General features: G+C 35.9%; 1 protein-coding gene across 2 annotated transcripts in view; it reads right to left on the bottom strand.

Moving 5' to 3' along the window:
- The window catches only part of PTPRO (protein tyrosine phosphatase receptor type O), a 215,492-nt gene that overhangs the window by 42,815 nt on the left and 152,842 nt on the right, over positions 1-19,835 (bottom strand). The window contains exons 17-18 of one of the 2 annotated variants that reach the window (XM_069106126.1): positions 12,823-12,906; positions 3,843-3,878 (exon numbers count right to left, since the gene is read on the bottom strand). In XM_069106126.1, coding sequence (XP_068962227.1) covers positions 3,843-3,878; positions 12,823-12,906 — 120 coding nt within the window. The remainder of the gene's footprint in view (positions 1-3,842; positions 3,879-12,822; positions 12,907-19,835) is intronic. The other variant, XM_069106127.1, reaches the window with a different exon arrangement.

Here is a 19,835-nt window from a genome sequence, read left to right as displayed (position 1 = left end):
TTACCTTTATTCTGAACATGTTGGCTGAGGGATTGGTACAGTGGTCATGAGTTTCTAATTGCCTTCAAAGCCAGAGGGACTGAAGACAGAACTACAACTCAGTTCTACAACATGATCAATATGTCCTGCCTTGACCTTTCTTATACTTGTTCTCTCTCTTGGTGACTTTCAGCCAAGAAGTAACTGCTATAGCTCCTTTTCTGGTGGCAAAGAACTGGAAATTGAGGGGATGTCAAGGAATTGGAAATTGAGAAGATGCCCATCAACTGGGGAATGACTGAACAAGTGGTATATGAATGTGATGGAATATTATTGTGCTTTAAGAAATGATGCTGTCAGAAAAAACTGTAATGACTTGCATGAATTAATGCAAATTAAAATGTAATGGGTACAAAGTAATATTGTAAGATGATCAGTTGTGAATGACTTAGCTATTCTCAGCAATACAACGATCCAAGACAACTCTGAAGGACTTATGACGAAAACTACCCAGAGAAAGAACTTTTGGAGTCTGAACACAAATTGAAGCATACTTTTTTTTTTTACTTTTCTTCAAGTTTTTTTTCTTGTATATGTTTTCTTTCACTCCATTTTATGAATATGTTTTGCATGACTACATATGTATAACCTAAGAAAAATAAATAAATAATGAGCAGGTGGGTTTCAGAAAAAACCCAGAAAGACTCACATGGACTGATGCTGAATGAGGTGAGGAGAGCCAGGAGAACAATTGTACATAATAACAGCAATATCGTATGGTGATCAACTATGATAGACTTTGCTCTTCTCAACAATACAATCCAAGATAATCCAAGACTCAACATGGATAATGCTATTCACATCCAGATAAGGAACTAATATGAGTCAAAATGCAGATCAAAGTATAATATTTTCACTTTCTTTTTTTGTGTTTTTTATTTTGTTCTGTTTCTTTTTTCATAACATGACTAATGTAGAAATATCTTACGTGATTACACATGTATAACCTGTATCAGATTGCTTCTTGCTATCTTGGGGAGGATGGGGAGAAGAGAAAAAATTGGAACTCAAAATCTTATAAAAATCAAAGTTGAAAAGTGTCTTTACATGTAATTAGGAAAGATAAAATACTGTTAAAAAAATAATTGCTATAAGCCTCTAATTGAAAGGAGGAACAGCAGCAGAAGCCAAGTATGCTAGAGTCCATGGTGCCTCATTCTGTTGTGTCTTATTCTTTCCTTATTTTAGGTGAATGAGTAACCCCTGACAAAATGGATCAGCTTGATAGCCGTACCTGCTACTGAGGGAGCTGAGGTCAATGGATCACTTGAGGTCAGGAATTCTGAGCTACAGTTGCCTAAGATGCTTGGTTGTCCATACTAAGTCTGGCACTGACATGGTAAGACACTGGGAACAGGGGGCTACCAGGCTACCTAAAAGGGACTGATCCTGACAAGGACAGAAATGGATCAGGTCAAAGCTCCCATGCCCATTAGTAATGGGATTAGGCCGTGAACACTTGTAGTGTGGGTGAACTAGAGAGACCCAGTCTCAAAAAAAGTCAGAAGAGCTATCAGGAAACTCCTGAACTATCTAAAAATTGGTAGAAGAGACCACCAGAGCTTGTAAGAGCAGTAGCTGACTCTCACGAAGAGCTAACCCTGAGTGGAGATTTACTTGACCCAGGAGCAAGCCCAGCCGATGAAGGAAGTGATTATGGCATCACACCCAGAAGAGAACTTGGTGGGGACTCCACAAAAGGAAGAAAAGGACTTCCACAGCCAGGAATTGTGAGGTACTCCACATGTGTATCACCTCCATGTTTTAATTTTAGTCCACCCTCCTCAGAGACTTAGTAGGTACAGAAGGGAGAGCGTGCCCTGGTTTGGGTATGTTTCTATTACTTCTGTTCTTGCTGTATCTTCTTAGCAAATAGTGCTTTGTAAAAGCTAACTCTATGGAGGGTGAATCACACTGGGTGAAGACTTGTGATTGATGGCATTAGAAACCCTAATTGCTCAGGGTTACCCCCTAGAACCCTGAGGGCAGAAATAATCTATCTTCTAGAGATTCAGTCTGGTAATGTGAATAGAAGTTGATGCATCAGTTCAGAAAGGTGCTATAGTAACAAAGTCACATCAAAGGCATTTAAGGATGAAACTGGAATTAAAATCCCCCCAAAAGATGAAAATGGAAAAAGTCTGTAAATATTTTTATAATGAACTGTTTTCACCCTCAAGGACAGTGAAGCCACCACTAACAGAAACTAATATCGCAGGCTTTTGTGTGCTTGTTATAGAGGAGGTAGAGATGGTATTAAAGGGAACAAAGAACCATACCAAGTTTTCAAAGAAAAAGTCTGTAATGGAGGTAACACAATTTTGAGGGTTTTGAGAGATCAATTCTCAAGGTTTCTGAAGGAGAAAAGAAGATATCAAAGAAATGGGGTGGGGGGGGAATCAGCCTTTATCATTGCCCATAAGACATGACTATGGGAATGTCGACTTCTTATGCCTATTTTCCCATCTAAGTAATGTTTTATTAAAAGTCTGTACAAACATTGAGGGAAATTTTGATGAAAATATTGGAGAATAGATTTTTTCAGGTAAAATTCCACATAAGATCAAATCTTTACCATTATAAATTGGCTGAAAGATGCAGAGAATACAAGATTTCCCTGTGCTCATTGCTTGTTGATTACAAAAGCATTTGATTTGGCATTCTGTTAATTTAGAGAAAAAATAATTAAGGAGAAAAGTGTGAGATAAAAATAAAATTAATTCTAAGAATTCTAATAGTATTAATTTTCATCTATTCGATGAACAGTTTTTGTATTACCCACTGTTTTATATCATCCTTTCCATAGCTACTGCCAATGGGAGTAGATAATTCCTGCATTTGCTATTACTTAGCCTAACCCTTCCCCTCTTTTTTGCCTGCAATTAGTAATGATCCAATGTTCTACCAGAGGCAAATATCAAGAGTGAATTGCTTGCATAAATGCCCCATTTTTAATTTAAAACAATTTTATTTTGAATGAAGGAAAAGCCTGAAGGGAATGGATAATTAGGCTATGGAAACCCAGCAACTGTTAATCTTTAACAATTGCAATCCTGCTTCTGTTGCTTTAACTGTTCCTGGATAATTGAAATACGTTTCCAGAGAAATCTTTTTTTTTTTTTTGCTGTTATTTGTTGAGGTTGTCTGAGACACTACTTTCAGAAGTATTTATTATATACCAAATGTGGTAAAAAGATCTTCCATAATACAATCACTGAATCAAAACTGTAAGCTGACAAAACATCCAGATTACTGCTCATACCTTTTTTGTTTGCTAGTCTTGTCTTAGATGGTCTATTGGATGAGAATTGTCAAAATTACTCTGCAAAATTTCTGTTACCCAAAACAAAAAATTCTCACAGAATTTTTCTGATATTTCAGTTTGAATTTTTCCTTCCTGATTTTCCTGTGTGCTATGGTTTCTTCTATGACATGCTTTCTCAGTATTTTCATGAAGAACCTATGATTCCTCAGGTGGAGGAAGTTTCTCCACCACCACAGGTCATAATCCATCTCTTAGTTTTCTAATACTTTTGAGTCAGTGAGGTTCAATGGCTTACCTTAGTATTAGACGCAGGGTTTAAACCCAGATCTTACCAACATAATATAAGTCACATAACTTCTTGGCTAAGTTTTATTCATTTTCAGTATACAGACTTGTTATACATTATAGGATACATTTGTTTCCCAAACATCATTCTGCAGACTTTTACCCTTTTGTAATTTAGCTAAGACTTGTCAATACATTCACATAGATATATTTACATAAGTCATCAAGAGAAAAAATATCCAGAGAAACTTACTTAGTCAATTTCCTCTTCTTTAATCCATTTTTACTCCTGTAAATAACAATAATGATAATAACAAAATTATTAAAATATTTTTTCTGGGCAAAATAGCTGGTTAACATAATGACTTGAGTTAGAGGGCATTTTCCTTAATTACACAAAATTATTTAATATTAATCAAAAACTATTTCAAGTTTGGCTACTTTACTAAAAATGAAAATGATGGTTGTAATCTGAGATGTCTAATTAAAAAAAATCTTTCAAATTTTGATCCCTGGGAACATGACTATATTTTATCTTTTCTTATATTTTCAGGTTGCATTTAGTAGAGAAACTCCAGGTTTTATAAATATATAGCTAAAATTTCTAAGCACAAAAAAAATATATCAGCTCTACCTGCTTCCAAAACCACCCTGGCACATCCTGGCAGAATAAAGGAAAACAAAAGCTTGGAATCCTGCACTCCGCTAGAAATATAGATGCTGTCCTAAAAGTCTTAGTGCAGTTTAAAGATTTTGATCTTATGGAAAGATAAATACTGTTGTCCCAAAAGATTTAGTGCATATTAAAGCTATACTTACACTCTGTTTATCTTGCATTTAACGGAAGTTAAGACAATCTTTTCTAAAAATTTGGTTAGGGCCTAGAACTTAAAGTAATAATATCAATGAGTGTGTATATGTGTGTGAGTGATATGAAGAACACTGCCTTGATGAAGCTAATATGTATATTACATATAAAAATATATCTACATCCAGAAATAACTGGCCGTGTGACCTTAAGCAAGTTACTTAACCCCGATTGCTTTAAAAAATATATATATGTGTATATATATACACTTGATGATATATGTAATATATCATGATGTATCATATATACTACATCATAGCTATGTATACTATATACATATACACACTTGATATATGTTATATGTATATACTTATGTATGCATATACATATGTGTGTATATACACATATATGTCTGTGTGTGTGCATGTGTATTCATCTTGATACTGTTATTGCCCAACGGGGAGAATATTACTTTGAAAATTCAATTTATTTGCTTATGAATGCTATTTTTGATTTTTCTGAGTTAAGGATAAATTGCATTGCATTACTTGCAAAATACATTATAAGTAACCAGTAATTAAACAGTGTTAATTTAATTTTCAGAAATATAGCAGAATAATGGCTTAAACAAATTTTTAAACATCTTGGTTCATAATCTGTTGATATGAATTACTGGAGAAATACAAAGACAGGAATGAATTATTCCTTGTCCTTAGGGAACTTACATTCTATCACAGGAGACAACACATGATAAGTATATAAAGAATATAGACATAATAAATACAAGGTAAAATTTTTGGAGCGGGTGCACTAGGGTCTTGATGCATGAGGAAATACTTTATGTAGAATGTGGAGTTTAAGCAGAATTTCAAAATTAAAAAAGGGATTTTAAGAGGCAGAGGTGAGTATGGGAGTGCCTGTATTTCAGGCATGGGAGATAAGTCACTGCAAAGGTACAGAGAGGGGAGATAGAATGTAAGGAGAAGCAAGAAGATTGTAAAGCAAGAGAGGGGGAACAAAGGAATAGGAGTCAGGAGCCCCAGCTCTACTTCTAACTAAATTGGTGACACTGGACAAATCACTTGACCTAAGTTATTGCTTCTTCATTTATAAAATGAGGGTATTGGAATAATTCACTTTCAAAGTCCCATCAAGATCTAACAACCTACTTTAAAGCAAAGTTTAAAATATGTTCATATCAAGTTGGTCTTTTTATATTTTTAATGAAAATATTCAGAATGATAATCACCTTGGATGAAAAGTGAAAACATTTGGTCTCTAGTCCAACTCTAGTCCAACTCTGCCACTAACTGGCTATGTGACCATGGGCAAGTATTTAACTTATAGGCGTCTTATTTTCCTTTTGGATAAAATGAAAGGGTTGGATTAAATTATTTTAAAGTCTTTTATAGCTCAACAGCTTTATGATTTCATAAGAATATAGGAAAATAAACTATATTTGATATTGATATATGAAAATAAAGTTTAGTACATCACCAGTTATGTTAATGTTGTCAGAAACACCAGTTTAAATTCCAGTTGAAGGCATCAGATTGATGTACTGCTGAATGTTCCAAACAAAAAAGTAAAATATCTTTACTAAATGAATATTTTCATTTTAGTTTTCCAGCACATGAGGTATCTGACACATCAAGCCTAAGGTGAGGGAAATGTTGGTAAGAAGAGAGGGAAGCAAAGAAAGTAGATGGGAAGGATGGCTTTTGCTCTTCTGTCCTTGGCAGATTTTGTTTCCTGCCCATTCCCAAGTGGGATGCAAATCATTCTACAGTTCTCTTTCTCCTCTCCCTTTTCCTCACCCATGGTCATGGGCAGTAGGAAGCAGAATCATTCAAGTATTCTTCCCCTATGCTCCCACTTAACATCCTGTACATATTAAAACATCTCCCGACTCTCTTGAGTCTAACACAGTTTTTAACCTAGGCATTAAGATTTCGTTTTAAATACATTTAAGATTTTAATAAAATGTTTGCTTGCAGGCAAGACTGGCTACGGATGGGATTGAGTTGAAGAAGGATTGACAAGAAGTGATTTATCTAATTTCTTTATTAGATCATTTCCTTTCAACATTTCATTTTCATTTTATTCTAGGGAAAGTTTTAAAAACTGAAAGTAGACAGCGTTTTTGGAAAATATATGAAGCTGCCAACAGATTTTATGACTAGGTATAAGGATCATTCCTAACTAAATCAGAACTCCTATTGATTCTTGGCAAAGGAATAGAAGATGGAGAAGAAAATAAATCCATTTCTGAAATTGAGATGGCAACATGAATGCATTGAGCAATGAAACCTCAATCTGCAATCACCACTCAGGAGCTGGCTAGACATCTAGTTATAGAGGAGGTAGAATCACATTATGTTTTTGCATTGTAGATATGGCCTGAATCAACTTTTATCTCAATATACATTATATACCAATGTTTCAGTTGTCTCATCATCAGTGGCATGTGTATTTCTATAATTTGAGCAGAACTAGTTTGCAATGTTTTGTTTGGCTCATCCTGAATTTATAGAACAGCCAATTTTTAGATGCTGGATTATGACAGACATGATGGCATCATCATGAGAATTTCCCTACTTGCTCATGGCTTTTTAAATTACAATGCTAATCCAAAACTGAAGTTGTAAATTTAATCCACTAGAAACTTATTTCTAGTAGTTTTAATTTGACTGTCTTGTAAGAAGGTATAATGTATATTAAAGTGGCAATAGGGATAGGGATTGGATCTCTTATTTCATTGATACAGAGAACTCGCAGACATGGAAACAACTTCTTTCAACCCAAGTCAGCATTTTCTTTGTAACTGTAGTCATCAAACCAAAATAGTTCCTATTTAATGGTTCAGGAAACTTCAAGAGGTTTGTGCTAACAGTTCTTTAATGGTGCCTTATGCAGTAAATAATCACAGAATATTATGAATATAATATTAAATCACCCTGGGGGGGTCACAATATATTTTTGTTGTTGTTGAAAGGGGTTTGTAGAACAAAAAATGTTGAAAACCACTTACTGTACTAGACAGTTGCTTAAAGCATGAAAAAGTTAAGTAATTTGCCCAGGGTCACATAGTATGTAGCAGCATGTGTCCTTTCCTCTTACTCTCTTCTTTAAAAATTATTTATTTTATTTTTTAATTTATGGAATAAACAAGCATTTCCATAATGTAACAAAATGATGATTTCAACGAAACTGCAAATCTATTATGAACATCGTGCTATTCCTTTTAAATATATAATAAAGTTATCATGTAAATTTCTTTTTTCCCTTTTTTCTTCCCTCCCCCTCCCAAGAGATAGCTATCTTTAGACACAAATATGTATGTATGTATATATTTATGCAAGTATACAGATATGTAAAATCATCCTATGCATACTTCTAATCATGTGTTCTTTCTCTGGATGCAGATAGTGTCTTCATAGATACTTGGTAGTTAATTTGGTATTTATAAGAGTAAAAATGACTTAGTCACTCAAAGTTGTTTTACTTTCTTCTTAACTCTCTGCAGTCTAGTATCTGATCTTATCATTCTCTCCAAAGTTACTAAAGATCTCTTAATTGTCCTAATAGACTTTTCTTAATCCTTATTCTTCTGGATTTGTTATTGCTACATTTGATGCTATTCAGCATCTTTTCCTATAGGATGCCCCCCCCCTTCTGAGTTTTCATGACACCGTTCTCTCTTGCTCATCCTTTTACCTATATATCTGAACTCTCCTGCTCAATCTCCTTTGCTAAATCTTCATCTAGGTCACCTCCAATAACCATGGGTGTCCCTCAAGGCTCTCTCCTGGGTTCTCCCTTCTTCCTCTATACTATTTCACCTCGTAATCTTAACAGCTTTCATGGATTCAATTATCTCTATTTAGATGCGAGCTCTTGGAGAACAGGGATGGTTTTTTACTTTCTATGTGCTTAAATACAGGGCCTGGAACACAGTAGCACTTAATAAATGCTTGTTGACTTGACTTGAGGCTAAACTTGAACCAAGGTCTTCCGAGCTCCATGGCTATTTCCCCATCTGATATTCTACACTGCAATAATGAAAAATGCCAATTTGGAACTATTTTCTAAGCATAGTGAATTATTTTCTAAAGAACCTATCTCAAAAAGTGTTGTTATATAGCATAAATATGAAGAATGAAGAATTTCTTTTCAGCATTTCACTTCTCATTTGATACTAGGGAAAACCTTCCCCAATGTCAAATTGAATGAATTCAGGTAGTCAAAATGCATTTATAAATCTCAATGAAAATGGCAAATCAGGACAACCAACCAAACTGGAATTCATCTAAAAGAAAAATTATGAAGGTATGAGAGCATACTGAAGTTTCATTGAAATATTTTAATGGATTCTCAAAATAAGTATTACGTAGAATGCAATGAGATAAACAGGAAAAAAAAACAGTTTAAATAATCTCAAAAGAAATCAACTGATAATTTCCAAAACAGAAATGGAGCACAAATTCATTCGAAGCAAAGATGAGCAGTAGAAGCTATGTTGTTTCATGCTGATAACGGAAAGTGCTATGGACTCAAGATAACCAAATGAATAATTCACCACACTGTGGGTGTGGTGATCTCAGACCCTATTGAAACTGATGTTTGCTTTAAATAGTAAACAAAATCTGATATCACTGATATAAGAAATATTCCTGTGATTAACATAACTGGGAAATGGTACTCCACATTGATATTACTCCCCTGCACCTGTCTTCTGGCCTTTAAAAAGAAAAAATTCAACCAAAACCAAGAGAGAGATTTTCTTGAGTTCTATACAAAACAAGGAAAGCAGCATAGGGATTTACTTGAAAACCCACAGAGTACAAAGTCCTTTGTAGGAAGTGAATAATTTATATAGGAGGCCGGAGGGGATGTTAGAAAAACGATGCTATGATAAATCTAAAATAGTGTGATGGGAGGTATTAAGCAATACATAGAGATGGGCAAATTGAAAGAATGAACAATGAGTAGTCAACAAATGGAAATAGCTAGGATAAAAAGTAGAATTCTTAGAAGGATTTTTTTAAAAAGCGCACTAAACGGAGGACATTTGAACGGTTTGCTCATCTTAAACAGGAATTTTAAGACAGGGTCTATCCCTTACTCTTCTGCATCCCTTACAATAGCTAGTACAAGTCTGTGTATAGCAAATGATCAAGATATATGTAATGGTTGACTGACTGAAATGTGTGAAGGTCAGAAAGTTGTGTTTCTACTCTTAGAAGGTACCATCTCAGTTGAAAAGTAGAAATTTGTGTTATCTTTGGGTTTACCCTGATTGTGGCTGCCAAAAATTAAATGGACCTTGTCTGAAGAAAGAACTACACCAAAGGTGTCTAGTAAAAACTATAAAAATGCATGTTTACATATCTGGGGTTTAGAAATAAATTGAGGATGCTCTGATAAGAATCGAAAAGTGAGATGGAAAGAAATTGAATATTAGTAATTTGTTTTATTGAGATTTGTGGGGAGAAAAAGAAGTATAATATATAATGATAGATATTTTAAAATGGTTAGATGATAGCATTAATAAATATAAGAGTAGGCAAAATATTCAGAGTAGCTCTTTTTGTGGAACTAGAAACAAAGTATATGCCTGTCAACAGGAGAATGACTAAACAAGTTGCAGCATATAACGGCACTAGAATATTAATCTATTATAAAAACAATGAATATAAAAAATTCAGAGAAACATGGAAGACATACAGTGAAATAAGCAGAAGTAGGAAGAATATATATATATGTATGTTTGTATACGTATATGTACATAGAGCTATCTTAGAAAATATGTAAATAATATACATCTTATACTCATATATCATAAATGCATTATATAGGTATTATATGATATGATACATATCATATAATGTAATACTTCACATGGCACATTATATGATATATAATGAGTATGAAATATTAATGTAAAGAATACAAAACAAACTGAAGATAGTGTAATTATAGTGATCTAACAGTCCTGAAAAAGGGAAAAATATATACCTTCAACATGGTAATAGACACAGAATTTTTAAAGTGGCAAATAAGTAGATCATTTCATGAAAAATATGCTTTGAGTTACTTGATTATAACTTTAAGTATAGCAAGAGGATAATAAAGGGGATCTAGCAGTAATAATTGCAGATTAAATACATACATATATAATTTGGTAGTCATAATTCCCACTCAAATTTTTGCTCCAGGGACACTCATGTCATTCTTGACTAGTCATTGCATTCACCCCACTGCTTGCAGTCTTAAGGGATCATTGGCTACTGTGTTAAAAAAAAAAATCCTGAAATAAGATTCCCCAGCATTCTTCCTTTACTCATTATAATAATTAGCAAACCTCATTTCCTGGAAGTTCTTTATGTAGTTCTTCTGTTGCAGCCCAATTTCTAAATTCTTTTTGCTGCACCCACTCTGTTCTAAGAGGAGCTAGAAATATCTAGTCATAATCCTCTGCATAATTAGTCCTTTCACTCTCTCTTCAACAAATTAAATAATGCCAATTCATTTCATCTCCGCCGCCCCTCCATTAGGTCTCTTTCTTAGTCTTTTAATTATGTCTATTCCTTTACTCTGTAACATTTCAAATTTCTTATGCCCTTGGATCTCCATGTCCACCACTATAGCTTCCAAAGAAAATAGATTAATATTAAAGAACAAAAGCATTATAAACATTGCTTCTGAAAGACTGCTATATTTTCTATTGGTTCTCAAAGAATAGCCCATTTCTCAATACTTCAGTCCAGGCTAATTCCTTACTCAAAAGAAAAGAAAATGATGCTTAGAATCCAAGGAATTATCTTTAATGAGAAATTGAAATTATAAAAATTTAGATATGTCAAATGCTTGTGTTATCTTTATGTTCAGTCCCTGACTCTGACATTCAAGCTTCTCCATAATTTGACTCCCACAAAACTAGTTATATTTCATACTAATCTCCTGGATTCTCTCTCTTCCATGGGCTTTTGAGACTTCTCTGTTATGATTCTCCTCCAGTCTCAGTAAGAGATTCCTCAGTTTCCTCTACGAGATAATTCATTATTCATGGTCCTTCCACTACTTGTGGGTTTGCTTCAGGATTCTGTCCTGGACCCTCACCTCTTCTTTACGCTCACTTTCTTAGCATAATCATTGGCTCCCTGTGTACTGCCTCTGACATAACTTATAAACTCCACTGTTTGGCACTGAAAGCCCTTCCTAATATTGCTTTACAATATCTGTCCAGGTTGACTACACTTTACTCCCCATCATCCACCCAAATTGTTCTGTTGACTATTTCCCATAAGTGACATTCCATATTTTCTCTCCATTCCTTAGCATATTCTGTCCCCATTCCTGGAATACTCTCCCTCCTCACGTCCACCTCTTGGAATCAGCTACCTCATTCTAGATGCCATTCCTAATCCCTCTGGTTGCTGGTGCCCCATCAGAAATTGTTTTCTCTTTATTTCATATGTCTTTTATCTACTAATTGACATAAGTGTTCTTCTAGTAGAACATAAGATCTTTGAGAGAAGGCGTGTGTGTGTGTGTGTGTGTGTGTGTGTGTGTGTGTTGTATCCACAGTGCTTGGCAAATACTAGGCATTTAATAAATGCTTGTTGAATTGAACATTTCAACCAAATCTGGTTATTCTTCATCCTCCATTCTCATTCTTTCCTTATGTATTTGCACAAGCCATACTTGTAATAGCCTCCCCCATCTCCAGGCTTGATGTCCCTCTTTTCCATCAAGGGCTCATTTAAATTCTCTTTCCTTCTTTTCTCCTCCTTGTCCTCTCAATATCCACCCAAAATCAGCAAATGTGACCTTACTTTTCTCAGGTTGTTGGTAGCACTTTGCTGACTGGTTCCTTGGATAATAATTAGTCCTTTCCTTAGACTGTAAACCCCTATAGGTCCTGAGAGCAGGGCCCATATTGTGTCGAACTTTAAATTCCCCAGGCTTGACACAGTATTTTGAAAACAAGAAGTAATTAATAAATATTTAGTGAATTAAACTGAATAAAGGAGAGCTTGTGTATATAGTATTCTGATTTTACTACAGTATGACTGTATACTTATCTTTTCTGTGATATGAAGCCTCCTGATAGACCAAAGAAATAGGAAAAAGGGGAAACATATTTACAAAGATGAACAGTGTATGACAAGACATGAAATATGTGGGTCAAAGATGAGGTAACTAATAGACAGAATCATAAAAGAACTTTGAAAAACAGAAATACAAATGATAAAATGACAATATTTTAGCCCCACTGACTACCTTAATTAATTTTGTAGTTTATGAAAAAGCACTTTAGATACTTTCAACAAATTAAATAAATTTTATAACCCCTTTTATTTATTAAGAAGCTAACATTATTCACATATTGCATAAGGAAAACAGTAAAAACATCACTTACCAGGGGTTAATATAAAATGCCAAAAGATAATCAGTCCAAAGACATGAGGGTAGCAGAGTTAGGAAAGCAAATATACTCCTACGCCTGTGAGCATTAATAGATAATAGATGTGGAGATGAAAAAGCAAGATGTTAGTAATGTAAACATAAAACAGAGATCAGTTACCTAATAGACATATTCAAATGACAGATAATTGTATTATTAGAATTAAATATCCTATGGAATTTCCGATATAAAGGTTTATATGTTAACTCCGGCAAATAATCTATAAATGATCTTATGGTCACAAGGTAGACTTAGTTTGTGATAATTAGCTTGTTGCATGATGGTTACATATTATATTTAGAGAAATAATGTTCTTATATTTTTCATTAGTCCTAGAAAATCGCCCTTCTAAAAATACGGATGCTAGACTGAATTTCTATGTTGGCAGAGACTGTCTTAGTTAAATTTTATCCTTTTCTCAGGAAAGTGTAGCACACTTTGTATAATAAATGTTTGTTAAATGAATGATTGAATAATGGAATGAACAATCTTATTTTAAGATACAGGAAGCCTACCCAGGTTACCTCCCTAGTAGCCACTCTGAGAGAGAGATCAGAGATTTTGTTGCTAAGAGGGATGCACAGTAGTGGCAGAGTCTGAGAGCTCTGTTTCACCTAGCTTCTTTAGCCTTACTCTGAAGTTTATTTGCCTGCCATCCAGAAGCAGGGGGACTGAGGGGAACTGCAGCACCCCATACCCACATTGCTCCTTTGGGGTTTTGTTGTGTAGGGTCCCTGATATGTTTTTTTTTTGTTGTTGTGTAGGGTCCCTGATATGTTTTTTAGGAACACAGATTAACAGGGATTTGACAGTAATTAAAGGGAATTTTCTAAATTGGAAGGATAAGCAATGTTGGCCTACAGTTTGTGTTGGCTTTTTCCAGCTGCTTGGATGGGGTGCAAGCTGTCATGGCCTTGGGCTACATGAGCTAAAAAAGGTCTTGCCTCCTCCTTGTAAAGGAACTGCATCCCAGAAGATAGTGGCAGAGGAACAGATGGCACTGAAGAGACTGTGTAGTTGAAGACCAGCAGATGGTAGCAGAGAGCAGCACAGTGAACACTGCAGTTATGGAACAATAGAGATATCCAGCAGAGACATGATGGGACATGCACTAGAGAGTAGCAAAGACACTGTGACAGGGAACATCAGAGAGGATGGGATATGTCAAGGGTATGCCAGCTTCGACTGGCTCAGACTGTTAAGTGCTCAGTGTGAGCATTTGCACCTTGGGAATCAGCAAACACTACAAAGCAGGGCTTGATCTATCGCCTTGTTAAGTCTAGAGTTTAGGCGTAAGAAAGTGATGGAGAAAAGTTTAATAATGCAAATTGAGTTTAAAAGTGTGTCATGAATATTTTTTTTTCAGATAGCCAGTCATTAAAACATTCACGATCTCTAGAAACTTAGATGAAATCAACTCAGTAATTCATATATCCTCAGATCATTTCTCAACCCAGCTGCAGGACTCCATCCTTCCCCTTGCTGGGTACACACTCCCTCTTTTCAGCTTGTGTGTGTGTGTGTGTGTGTGTGTGTGTGTGTGTGTGTGTGTGGTCTCTTTCATAAGATTGGAAGCTTCCTAAGCACAGGGATTGTCTTATTCCTTTCTTTGTATGCCCAGCACTTCACACCTCGCCTTAATAAATGTTTATTGATCTTGATTTAGCAGCATCCCTCTGTGACAGTGAATTCACAATGAGCAGATAAGAGTAACATGATGACCCCCCCCCCCAGAGGTTATCAGTAGCTCTGCAAGGTCATGAATTTCCCCAGTAATGCATGTATCCTGGGAACATGTATTTCCATTGAGTATTCTATTTTGTGTGCATTAATATATATTCTCCTTCATGCCTGTATACAAGAGTTATCTATGTATGCCCATCCCCCCCCCTGACCTATGAAGGAATATACCCCTCTGAGTATTAGAGAGAATCTTCTTATCAGTTATTTTGTTATGCTATTTGATAAAAACATCCTTTCCTTTGAATGAATTTGTCTTTCCTAGTTAAGAAAATGTTTTAGGTCACATTTCTATAAAACTACACTATTTCAAGTGCAACTAAGTGGAAGAAGTTCAGCTTCAATTTCTTCATTCTGAAATTACAAGTTATTTGAAATCAATGAGTACAATAATTCAGGCAGAATTCTGGGCTTAAATGAATCTCTGATTTAGTCCCAAAGTCAAGAACAGTTGGTATCAGGCATCACGCTTCATGACAGGTAGCTTGTCTTTAGAACCTCCTAAGGCAGGGGTTCTAAAACTATTTTTGTTTCATGGACTACTATGGCAGTCTGGTGAAGCCTATGAATCTCTTCTCAGAATAATGATTTTAAATTAATTGAAGGAAATGCTAAGTTTCAGTAAGAAGTCAGCGAAAAATAATGATGAAAATGTTTTTCCTACCCACTGAAATCTGTGTACACTCAGATAAAAATGTTCTCACCTAAGGTGTGATATCCAACGGTGGAGAAGTAAAATGGCTTCCTTTTTATCATTCTAAGTTAAAACTTGATTCTAAATACTTGGCGGGAGTCCAAATTCAAATGTCTAAAATTACTACTAAAAGAGAGACTTTTTTTAGCATCAACTTAAAAATGGCACTAGGGTTATTTCCATGCTACGCTGTACACTGGGAAACAAATATTGGCACGTTTAAAGTCTCAGTAAAAACAATCTCCATTTATATAGCACCTGAATGTTCCAGAAATTGCTAGGTCTAGTACAATCCAGTGAGAAGCAAGTAGTATTGCTCCAAGTCTGCAAATGGGGAGACTAAAACCCAAAGAGGTAAGAGACTAGTATGTGGTCATAGAGATGTTAGGCTGAATCTGTCTCCTGGTTCAGTGCTTTTAAAATCATACCATGCTGTCTTTCAAAATTCAAACTCAAAGTTCAATTTAGTAAGCATATTAAGCACATATATAAGGCATTGAGTTCAGTGCTAGGGATAGAAAGACAAAAGTACATTCACTTGGCAGGATTTATGACAAGTCTTCACTGAGATGATTATTCCTTCCTAGTAAAAAGGCTACCTGGTCACTCTATTATTATAATCATATAATAGACTCTTGATTATTTTCCTTAATCCTCCTATACTTGCAGAACTATAGAACTGAGTTGTATAGAAAGGTCTTGGGAGCTGAGGGGGTGAGGAGGGTAAATTCTATGTTGCTTTAGGTTTCCCCATGCCCATTCTGTAATACACATAGACCATGTTTAGTCCATACACAGGTCTGGAGAACATAATTTATGAGGATCATTTAAGGAACCAAACCCCCCCAACCCCCCCCCCCCCAAAAAAAAACCCACATGTAGAAGACAGAACAACTTGGCTAGGACCTGATGGTTTGACTAATTGATATTATATGACATGACATCCTTGTAAAAACTTATTAAGTGGGGGAGGTCCTTTCAGTAAAGTACATTTAACATCATTTCACCTTGATGGTTTTGAAATTTTTATTGGAGGGAAGGAGGAATGTGAAAGCCTCTTTACTGATACATTTTCAAGTTGGGTGCCCCCTTGACAAGTTTTTTATTATGTTACTGTGAGATTTGTGTGACTAGATAAAGTGTGTGGCTACCGCTGCACTTGTGATTGCTTAGTACTGCTTAGCTAAATTACAATAAGGGGTAAATAAAGCCCAGATCATGGGCTTTGCCCAGGAATGGACCCGTTTAACTTTGCTCTTTTTTAATAACTGTAGACTATCTACCTTAATCAGTCCCTGGTCATAAGGGGGACAAAGAAAAGAAGGTGGGAAAAGCACAAAATTCCAAAGTTTGTACCCACCATGGTCGTTATCACTGTTTTCTGGGTATATGAATTAAACATTGTTGTGAGGTTCTACACTATCTCATTTGCAAGGATTTCTAGTCTTCCATTTCAGCACAGTAGAATAAGCCAAGACAGCAGCAAAACTTGATAAGGACATATTGGCAACTCAATGTAAATCACTATCTTACTCAGAGGAGTAAGATGTTTCTGTAGTAATGTTTTTGTGGAAAAAAAAAAGAGAGAGATCCTTTTTATTTTAAGAAAAACTTCTATTTAATGCAAAAAATTTTTAATTCATTTAGCTATTTAGTATAGGATTCTGTTCTATCTGAGCCAATTTTAAAATATATACTTCGCATAACTGATTGCTCAAATACTCAGAGTAATATCAAATAAGTGAAGTTTGTTTAATATTTTGTAATAAATTAGCAGCTCTGCCAACTTAATCAATTAGCTTGGCCTCTAAATTCTCTTGTGCATCTTTGTCATTAGAACAAAACTTGTTTTTAATATACTTGTTCTTATGAACTTTCAATCCATTGAAATCCTTATGTTAGTATTCTTAAGTAGGAAATCCAGCTCACTTTCCCACTTTACCAGAATGAAGAAAGCAAGACAATGGGGGATTGGGGGAAGGGGTGTGGCAGGAAGAGGTAGGAAGGCAGCAGGTGCTGCCGAAAGCCCTAAATGAGGGCACACATTTTTCCTAAAACTGCCTATAAATGGAAGGAGAAGAAAAACTTCAGAACAAGATTTCCTAAATTTACTTCTCCCTATTCAGTGGTTTCAGAGATGGAGTCATGGTGTCGTGAGTTCAAATCTTCCCTCAAACACTTATTAGCTATTTGACCCTGGGTGGACAAATCACTTGATCTCTCAATTTCCACTTCCTTATCTGTAAAGTGGGAATAATAATAGCTCAGAGAGTTGTTGGGATAATCAAATAAGATTGTTAGAGAAGCAGTGAATTTAAGAAAAAAAAAATGAGTTTTAATCAATCATCATGCCAGGTATTATACTAAAACACTGGAGATAAAAAGAAGGGCAAAGACAGTCCCTGACTTCAGGGGACTTACTATCTATGGGGGAAACAATACGTAAATAACTAGATGCAGACAACATATAAAGTAAATGGGCATTAATCTCCAAGATGAAGACACTGACATCTGGTGGCGTAGTGCAGGAGGGGAAGAAAAGGAGGGATAAGACCATGAAAGAGTTCTTTTGGAGGGCAATTGGGGTTAAGTAACTGGCCCAAGGTTACACAGTTTTTTCTTTTGTGTATATATGTTAAGTATCTGAGGCCGGAACCGAACTTGGGTCCTCCTGACTCCAGGGCCGGCGCTTTATTCAGTGTGCCACCTAGCCACCCCAAGAAAGAGTTCTTAAAGAAGGTGGAATTAGACCTGAGTCTTGAAGAAAGCCAGGGAACCATGAAGCAGATGGGTGAAGGGAGGAAATTGCAAGCATAGGGAATAGATACAAGTAAGAAATGTGGTGCTGTGTGCAAGGAACAGCAAACAGACCAGTGTCATTGAATTATAAAGTGATACAAGGACACTCTCAAGGTCTCTCTTAAGAACTTTGGAATTTATTGTGCACCTGGGGAAACACTGGCTCAGGACTGCCTAGCATCAGAGAAGGTGCTGTGCTCTATGAGCAAAACAGAACTGAAATAGCTCAAAAGAAATGTGAGATGTGCAAATTTAGAGGATCTAGCCCAAATGTTCACATAAACTATTTGTGCCCAACCTTTGGTGGAACATTCTGAGCTCGTAATTGGTCTGATCAGTCACAGTCGGGACACACTGTAACTTGACCCTAACATAGTGATGTCATTTTGGTCTTCTTTGAGAACAAAGGACAACAACCAACCAATCACATGCAAGGAAGTATATAAACAGACTTTCAACATAGGAAGAGCAAGATTGTAAAGGATTTTACACATCAGATAGAGGACTATATATATAAATATGTGTGTGTTTTATCCAGAGATAACAAGGAGGGAATTCACAGAGATATAGATTAAGGTACTTCTACGTGTAAAGCTCAAGAAGAAATTTTGTCTGAAACCACAGAAGAACAGAGAAATTCAAGGAAATCATATGGTCAGAAGCTTTGTGATTAAATAGTGGAAGACAGTCACTCTGGAGGAAAATTTTACAAAATGTCTCTGCATACATGAGACAGATCTTTGGGAGAAGGCTTGGTGTGATCTGATAGGTAGGAGAACTCAAATAATCTTCGCTGTTTTGGAAACATCAATTTTGCCTCCTCAGTGATAGTTTTCAACCTTCGATTTCTCTGATGGTAAAATCCCTGCCTGGATTGACCTTCAATTATCTTGGATTAGAGATGAGTCTTCCACCCTTTCCAAGACCCCAACCCAGAAGCTGCAGTTTTACTTAATTCAAGGTAAGTTGGAAGAAGAAACTGAGTATCATCTTCCTAGCCATGAGTATGGCAGGCCAAGAGACTCTTCTGACATGGGAAAAGAGATGCTTCTGGGGAATATGACTTTCAGGTTCAAGCCTCTGTTGTGGAATGAGAAGCCTTTATAGGGAAGATGGTTTAAGAAACAGCAGTTCACTCCTGGAGACAGAATCATGACAGAATTGTATAAAGGGGGAACCCCAAAGGAGTTTGGTGTAAAGGCAAGAGTAGGGATGGTTGGAATGACTGCCTAGACCTTCATCTGAGGTACAGGAAAGAAGAATGGCAAAATCAAGGATAAAAAGTGCCATATATATTATGTTAAGGTGAACCATAAAGGACTTTTCTAATATACAGAGACTGACCAAGGAGAAGGTAGTGGACCACCTGTGGACCGGTAGTAAGGAACAAGAAGCCTTTGCTTGTTGTAGCTTTCATCCCCCAAAGGAAAACAGAATATGTAAAATCATCTTTCCTCTTTCAGGGAGGGATGATACAGTTAAAACCATCAGAGGGACAAAGCAGTTGATTTGTAGGGTCAGCAAGGTCGGAGCTGCTTCCAAGAGATGAGAACCCTAGATTCTTTCCCAATGTGAGGCTTCTTGAAGGCAGTGTATAATAGTCGGGAAAATCAGAACCTCTGAGCTGTTTTTCCTAAACTGGCCCCTGTATCATGATTGCAAGGACTGAATATCCTAAAGGAAGGGGGGAGACAGAGAGAGAGAGAGAGAGAGACAGAGAGAGAGAGAGAGAGAG

The sequence above is a fragment of the Petaurus breviceps genome, unplaced genomic scaffold (genome assembly GCF_028583685.1).
Source record: "Petaurus breviceps papuanus isolate PSGF00001 unplaced genomic scaffold, PetGlider_PUasm1.0 78, whole genome shotgun sequence".
In the NCBI taxonomy this organism is placed as follows: domain Eukaryota; kingdom Metazoa; phylum Chordata; class Mammalia; order Diprotodontia; family Petauridae; genus Petaurus; species Petaurus breviceps.
Note: the sequence above shows the minus strand (reverse complement) of the source record. Positions and strands in the feature narration are given on the sequence as shown.